This window comes from Mixophyes fleayi, chromosome 12 (assembly GCF_038048845.1).
Source record: "Mixophyes fleayi isolate aMixFle1 chromosome 12, aMixFle1.hap1, whole genome shotgun sequence".
In the NCBI taxonomy this organism is placed as follows: Eukaryota; Metazoa; Chordata; class Amphibia; order Anura; family Limnodynastidae; genus Mixophyes; species Mixophyes fleayi.
The window spans coordinates 19,442,636-19,450,922 of NC_134413.1; the positions used below are offsets into that span (position 1 = coordinate 19,442,636).

The 8,287-nt window shown below is 40.9% G+C and overlaps 1 protein-coding gene across 2 annotated transcripts in view; it reads right to left on the minus strand.

Moving 5' to 3' along the window:
* Positions 1-6,928, minus strand: part of JAG2 (jagged canonical Notch ligand 2) — a 67,785-nt gene extending 60,857 nt beyond the window's left edge. For both annotated transcript variants that reach the window (XM_075192701.1, XM_075192700.1), the window contains exons 1-2: positions 6,659-6,928; positions 5,496-5,822 (exon numbers count right to left, since the gene is read on the minus strand). In XM_075192701.1, coding sequence (XP_075048802.1) covers positions 5,496-5,822; positions 6,659-6,808 — 477 coding nt within the window. In that variant the 5' untranslated portion in view covers positions 6,809-6,928. The remainder of the gene's footprint in view (positions 1-5,495; positions 5,823-6,658) is intronic.
* Positions 6,929-8,287: the final 1,359 nt, after the last annotated feature.

Below are 8,287 nucleotides of genomic sequence, written 5' to 3' on the forward strand. Positions count from 1 at the left end.
TCGTTAGAACCTGCGGACTTACTGTAATGTGACACTACAAAACCTCTACGGTTATTTTGCTGTGGAGCAATATACAAAAGTTTTTATTTAAAAAGCCACCTGCAGACAATGGAGGCAGCCATTTTCTGGGCTGGACAAATATTTGTGAGAAGATCACCCACCAATCATTGGCTCATGTGCATTACTCAGTGTAATCAAGTAATTTGTAATTTCACTGGCTCCTGCTAAAAAAAATAAAAAATAAACAAAATATAATAAATAAAAATGAATAAAAATAAATAAAAATAAAAATAATAAGCTGCAATCTTCTTATTGGCTCCAGAAACAAAATTCCCACTGTGGGGGGAAATAAATAGAATTGATGCCCACTTTATCAGTATTGTAAAGTTTTATTTCGGAGGGATACGAACGTCTTTTCTATAATTACCCCAACAGGTGGGGGGGAGGGGGGGGGGGGGGGGGGGTTCACAAAACCTCTGCCAGTTGATCCTGCAGTACACACAATGACCTCCGTTAGCTGTAGCCAAAACATTATATACGCATGTGTGCAATGCTTTTAAAACACACTGTAGTAAACTGGTATAAGTTAATACACTCACTGCCTGCCAGGTGGAACAAGACCAAAACGCTAGTAAATTAAATATATAATAAACTAAATAAAAATATTTTTACGCAGCAAATAATAATAATGATATTTAAAATGAATTAGAAACCACAATAGTGGTTCACAGATGGCGACTTGGTTGTTTTAAAAAAAAAAAAAAAAATTGAACAGATTTAGCTTTTCCCAGAGGAGAAAAAAAAAAAGCCACAAAGGAGAAAGAAAAAATAATATTGATTTTGTATTATCATTTAAAAAAGGGGGAGGGGGTGGTGATCATTGAACTTTGTTTATATAACTCTTACAAATCTTATCCCAGGTGAAACTTGAACAGGTGTTTTAGTTTCTGAAGCGTCTGTCCACAGGGCATATAATTGGTTACTTATAGCCTGTTGCTAAGGAACCGCGTACTAGTCTTTAAGCTGTGAATCAAGTATGACAGAGTGACACTTAGCCTTGAAATCCTGTTCCTCAGCTACAGAACAGAAGATTTTGGAAGTCATTAAAGGGAAAGCCACGCTCTCACTGCTAAGACAAACCTAAGGCACGGTCAGATCTTCCCTAGATAACAGAAAACAAGTCGTAAAAAGACAAACAATGTGGTCAAGCATATTCTGGACCCTGAGGCAAAGAAAGAATAAATGCAGGGATCACATAAGTAACCATTGTATACAATGGAGGCCGCACAAATATTCATGCAAATGCAACGTATCAATGACCTAGGAATTAATGAAGTCTCCGACCCCACCTTTTGTAGGTGGCAGATGCTCTAGATCAGCGTTTCCCCAAACTCAGTCCTCAGGTACCCCTAACAGTGCAGGTTTTCCATATCTCCTTGTTGGAGCTCAGGTGTATTCATTACTGACTGATACAGTGTAACAGATCCACAGGTGGTATAATTATGTGTCAGTAATGAATACACCTGTGCTCCAGCAAGGAGATATGGAAAACCTTCACTGTTAGGGGTACCTGAGGACTGGGTTTGGGAAACACTGCTCTAGATGGAAGAGAGATTTTTGCTTTATGAGGGTACACTCAGACAACCACCTCAAGGATCCCTGGAGTGGCAGAGCAACATCCAACAATCATTTAGTTGGGCACTGTGCCCACTTGGGGGCTCGGACTCCTGGTTTCCGACACCCTCTGAAGGACACCATAACCCCCCCTCCCCGTCACTTATTTTGAGAGCATACGTTTGCAATGGATTTTGTAAACCAAAGTTCTCACCGGAGGACAGGATCCTAGCAGAATATCTTTATTGTCAGTGAGCCGTTGACACAATTAGGGAATCTCAAAGAAACCACAAACAATGCCAACAACCAACAACATTTCCAATCAATTGTGCGATAGCCATTGAAGTGTTCAATCTATTCAAGAGGCCTCATTAGTATCATAATAAATTCTTACTAAAATTAGTTTATGACTTCTGCTGTTAGCCCCTGATGACAAATGTGTCAAATTCAGTAAGTTAAGACATCCTTAGCAGGTATCAATGGAGCCGTTAATACCACACAGATTATCTGCACAAGCTTAGACCACTCCTGAGTGAGGACAACGACATGCCCCATGGCATAAACGACTGTGGAAAAATAATAAATCCGCCAATAATATACTGTAGACCAATATTAAGACTGAACGACAATTAACGACAAGCTGCTATTTGGCCACTTTCTTGCCTATTATAATGCTTACACTATATTAAGTTTGTTACATATTCAATTTTTTAACATCAGAGCTGAAGAGCGTATTAATTGTTTTAGGATCTGCATCCATACAAAATCAAATGTACTGTGTAGCCATTTATAAAAGCTTGTTCACACATCTGTGCAATTGGGTAAAATCAATAAAAACATGCACTTTGGACAGTTACCATAACAACCACTGGCAGTGTACACTGACATATGATAAAACAATCCATGCCTTTTTCTATAGTTTTAAACTCTATTTTGGAACTCAGGGGTGGGAATGAGCCTCTAAAAGATCATTCATCCTATGTGAATACACATTTCAGGATTTACTTAACTGAAAAGCACATTAACCAGCTGATAGCGTAAATGAGCCATAGGAAAGATTACATTACGTCTGTTAGAATTCTGAAAAATAACCCAAAATACACACACTATAAAACTGTGGAATGCTTGAGGCAGAACACCTGTGGTTCTATAATCATGGTATGCAAGTCATCAAGGCCAAGCTAAAGCCTGTCAGGTAATGCTGGGACTTCTAGTTCTGCAAAATAGTTGAAGAGCCACAGGTTACATAAGTCTGCCTTAGCCCTTTATGGCAAGATTCCAAGAGGTATTGTATACACAAGGGACAGAATGTTTGTTATTTGGTACTCTGGTAGGTAACCGCCAAGGAATCCCAAATCTTACGTTTTAAAGGAGATGTTCCATAAGTAATGCATTGTTTGCCACAAACAATACCAAATAAATAATCAATAAAGAACCAAACTCCCACCGTGGCATTTAACACATGTCTGGGTTTCCAATTCTTTACATGAACATATTTTACTGTAGCCCCACAATCCACATACTCAAACTCTTTAGAATAAGACTAAAGCTGCTCAAAAATTACCTGACGACCCTATACACTGCTACACAAACACAGAATGACACTTCAAAGTATGATAAATTGAGCACATCAACTGCTAAATGAAACCAACATACTTAAAACAACATTTTATTCTTTAAAGCTGCTTCACAGGGAACAAAATCCAAGTTCATACTGTGAGACTGTTACAAGAAAAGAAGACGTTTCATAAACACTGGAGTAAATTTAGACCAGTAGATTTTTTGCAAAGGGGGTAAATGTCCAGAGCTTGCATGTGATCTGCAGTGGAGTACACCTGTCTCTGTCAAAGAGGAAGGGGTGTGCGCGGGTAGGGGGGCATGGGAAAGATTGAGGAGGAGTGGGGGCAGGGGAATGAAGGCCAGTTATATGAGCCACTGGTGAAACCCGTGTGTTTAATACACTTTAATCTCACACAGAGTCAGTACTACCGACATGCCTGAGACTCACACTTGGATTAGGTTTCTAACAGTTAGAGGAGAACAGGAGACAGAGTATTTCAGCGTACGGTAATGGGGCGGATGACCGCACGTAAGAATTTTATACATGCATGTTCAAAAGAGCAAAAAATAAAATAGACCTAGCAAATTTGATCCATAAAGTTAGTTGAGCTATACAAGGGAGTTATCTACTAAAAGGTCTTTTTTAACCACAAAATAAAATTGTTATGCCAAGGTAACATTTGCAAACAAAAACATGTTTTGCAAACATAACAAGTGTTTGGGGACGGGGGGGGGGGGGGGGGGGGGGGACATGTATATCTTCAATGCACATGATCTTTGGTCACTTATAGAAAATCCATATTCAATGCCATGATATTTCCCCCTACAATACCAGTAACCCATCTCAGTTATAACAAATAAGTCACAATCCCTCATAATCCCAGTTTTCTCAATTTGTAGGCAAGAAAAATTAGGTAAACAAATTGTGCTCATGCACAGCCATGGAATGTGAACTGCTCAGCCTGTACACAGGGCTGCATAAAACGAAGCTACAAGTGCCTAAGCACACACGTAATGTATTAATGTCAGTCTTCCCATCCTCCATACTTTTCGGAGCCTCACGCTGGCTTAAAGCCAACTGCGTGACACACCCCTAAGGTGACAATGCATTCCCCAGAGGAGTCTGTAGCACAGACCCAGCCTCTCTCCAGGCTGTGTTCTGTCTGTGTGAACGATCAGATTCCCCAGGTAAGCACATTTGTCCAATAGTCTCCAGCAGAGCTCAGCCTCACCCCATTATCCAACAGCAAATACATTACAACCATAAAAACAGTCAGGTAGTCTCAACGCTTGTGGATTCAATCACTATAATATAGATTAAACAATATTTAAAATTGCTTAGTTGATTCAGTGCCAACACGATTAAATCTGAAAAATGCAAAACGACTGAATCTGAATATTATTGAGCAGTTTATTTAAGGATAGATTGTAGTGGCCATGCTACATAGCTAAAGGTGTGACACCAATGGCCTAGATGCACTATACATTCTATTGGGAATCACCTCTTTTGGGGTCCCAGAACAATGGCCCACTGGGCATCACACCTTACAAAGGCTGAGCACCACTACTATATATAGACTACAGTTGTTGAGGCACCAGTGCACATGTTAGAGACATGCAATTATACCCTGAAATCATAATTTTCTGCAATACTCTAGATTACCTAAAATTTAATCCAGAAAACAAAAAACAGCCTAAATCAGATACTGTGCTAGTAACCTTGGCTAACAATTCAGCCTGTATACTCAATGCTGCACCCTGTGCAAATCTTAATCTGCAAACCGGTGTTACAACAAGACACCCTGGTGGCTTGGTATCCATGCAAACTCAGGTGAACTGAATGCAACAATTTCCTTCCAGTGCAAACTACCAGCGGTGACTTATATTGAACAAAGGGAGGTAAAAAGCTGACAACTTTTAACCAGGAACAAAAAAATAAATAAATAAAATGACCGTTTCTCATCAAAACACAAAGAGCCAAGATCAACTGAATTAAGCAGCAATGACTGGAAACGACACTTGCACAGAGGAACTGAGATACAGCTGCAGAATATACACAAGCCACGCCAGCAGTCACCCTTTGTTTCTTGTAAATAATCCACATTTTGTCAGCAGCTAATAAAGAGCTATTTTTCATGAAAGCAAAATTCACTGCTTACTTACACTAGATAAAACCAGAAAGTGCATCGTAACACCATAGGGGCAATTGCTATACTGCCCTCTACAGACGATATCTGAGGCCAGCACCTGGCACACATTCATACAATATTAGAACCAGAAAACACTTAATTTAGGATTAAAGTAAATTAAATGTAACCTACCGGCCAAGCAAACTGGAAAGGGATAACAATCCTGCCATTCTCGCCAGGGCTGTTTTTACCCTGCGGATTAAATATGTTGTTCAAATAAAAAGTATTTCCACCAAGCACCGAAGTATGTCCAGAGCCATAACTGCACGGCCCAGTGAGGGCGATCTTGGCCTGAAACTCCTTGAGGCACACTCGGAGATAGGTGTCACACTCATCCTTGCTGCAGTCTTGGTTCTGGGAGCTCTTCATATCATCGCAGCATTCCCCGCTCAACAATTCTCCGTTGACATTCTTCAGAGAGTTCAGCTGCAGCTCGAAATAACCCGTGGACTGGGAAGCCTAAATATAACACATCAAACGGGGGAGACATCACTACGGTGCCTTGGGAGCTGCCCCGGGGAGGGGGGACGTGTGACACGGTCGCCCCCCGTTTCAGCAAGACAAATGCAGAATAATTGCTGATGGTCGTTAAATCTATTGATTGCATGAGGTAAATGCTGCAAGGATCCAACTGCACCCACATCGATACATGCAAAAAGGATCGCTTACAGCATAAGAGGGTGTATTATACCTATATAGAGCATATGAAATAGCAGCTCTTCAGTCCCTAGATAATTGCACGCCCTGGACTAGTGGCGTGTGTATATATATAATACTAAAATATATTAGCTGCATTATTCAGATAGGGAGCACACACACACCATGTATAATAGAAATGCAGATCATCCTTTTAGTAATCCACACAGGAATCTTTAAAGGTAAAACAAATAGAATAAAATAACTTTATTCAATGCCTCAGCTTCCTATAGGCATAGGCACACATACCTTAGTGCGATCCCACAATAATATATATATATATACACACACAGTTTGTATGTTTGGGTCTAGCTAGTCATGCAAGCTATATACTTTGATCCACAGATCTCAGCAGACATGCAGATAAAATCCTATTAGACCTCAAGGGCTGAAGGATCTGCTTTTAAATCAAAAATAGAAATACAAGTCTTTGAATACATATTGCATTAAATCCATATTTAAAAAAAAAAATGGAATTGGGGGAAAATAAAAAAATAAAAGTTGTTGGGGTGGAGGAATGGTGCACCCCACAGATAGGGGTAGGGTGTCCTCAGATGCATGCTGCAGGGGTGCAGAACTGGATTTAGGGGCAGCCTTACCTGGACCCAGAAAGTTATGAGGATGAAGCCCACCGCTGTCAGGTGGCCGCTGAGGCTCAGTCTCTCCAGCATTGCCAGCGAGCTCAGGGCTGCCGCGGGGGGTGACAGGGAGGAGGAGGCGGCAGGCGGGCAGCCATGGACTGAAGGCATCAGGCGGCTAGCAGCGCAGATACATGGGATGGATGTCAGGGAAGCTCCCCAGACAACTCTCACATCGGCTCTCCCAGCTCTCCCAGCCCAGGCAAACCAACATGTGAGCTGACAGACTGACAGCCGCGCTAGCCACTGGCGGGCCCCGCTGCGTCATTCATATTCATGAGGGGGCGGGGAGAGGAGGGGGCGGAGCTAGGTGGCAGTGTGGCTGCAGGTGGTGTGTGTGTGTCAGTGTGAGCCTGTGTGCATGGGGTTAATGTGTGTACTGCTAGCTGCAATTGTTATGGAGACATATATACATCTACTGGTATTTACCCATCTGACTGCTGTGAGTGTGTGTGTCTATATAGATATATATGTATGTATATATATATATATATATATATATATATATATATATATATATATGTGTATAGATGGATATGTATATATATGTGTGTGTATAGATGGATATGTATATATGTGTGTGTGTGTCAGTGTGAGCCGGTGGTTTAGGGGGGCACTTGAATGCTGAATGAGTGACATTTGCTAGCAGCTTCTTACCTGTTGATAATGGCCTGGAAGTGTGGTCTCCCAGTGCTGCACCCCCAAGAATAGTAGAAGATGTCACCGTGTCTGTGCTTCACACATGGTGGGAGGTCGGGGCAGCAACTATGTGGGGAGGGGGGGTGCTTTTATGTTATTCCATTAGCTTTAGAGATTGGAATCTCATCAGGTCCATTGTACTATTGAGCCCTATGGCACCCCTGCATATGTGTAATATATATATATATATATATATATAGGTAGGAGGTAGTAGTGATTATAAAATACTTGTAGGGAAGTACAAATCAATATCTCACCATGGAGCCTTGAGGAAAAAGACAACATGTTTTAGTTTATTTATGCGTATAACTTGTTTATTGTTTATTTGTCTTCCTTTTGCCTTGTACAAATATTTTGCTGTAGCATATGATATTCCCTAGCCTATTTGTATTTTAAATACAGAAGCAGGTTGGCTATACTAACTTGTACTAACATCATTTAGTGACCATGATTTAGTTCTAAATAGATTATCATTTATATAGCGCCACTAATTCCGCACCACTGTACAGAGAACTCACATCAGTTCCTGCCTCAAACACGGGGAGAACATACAAACTTCACACAGATGGGGCCATGGTTGGGAATTGAACTCGTGACCCCAGCACTGTGAGGCAGAAGTGCTAACCACTGAGCCACCGTGCTGCATGTACATTTTCTTCATATACATAATGTATATGTAGTAAACCTAATTGTCAGATTAAAATGTGGCTACAAGGGAATGACAGCTGCTGCATAACATCTTGCTCTGTGAGCTGAAAATGTTTTTTTTTTGTGTAAAATAATGTTATTGAACAGTGCAACACCTCAAAACAGTGATTGTAGTGTACCCAAAGAAGTTCTGCAGCAGCATTAAACACTGGTCTCGTTGAGATTTTGGTTCTCACACATGTG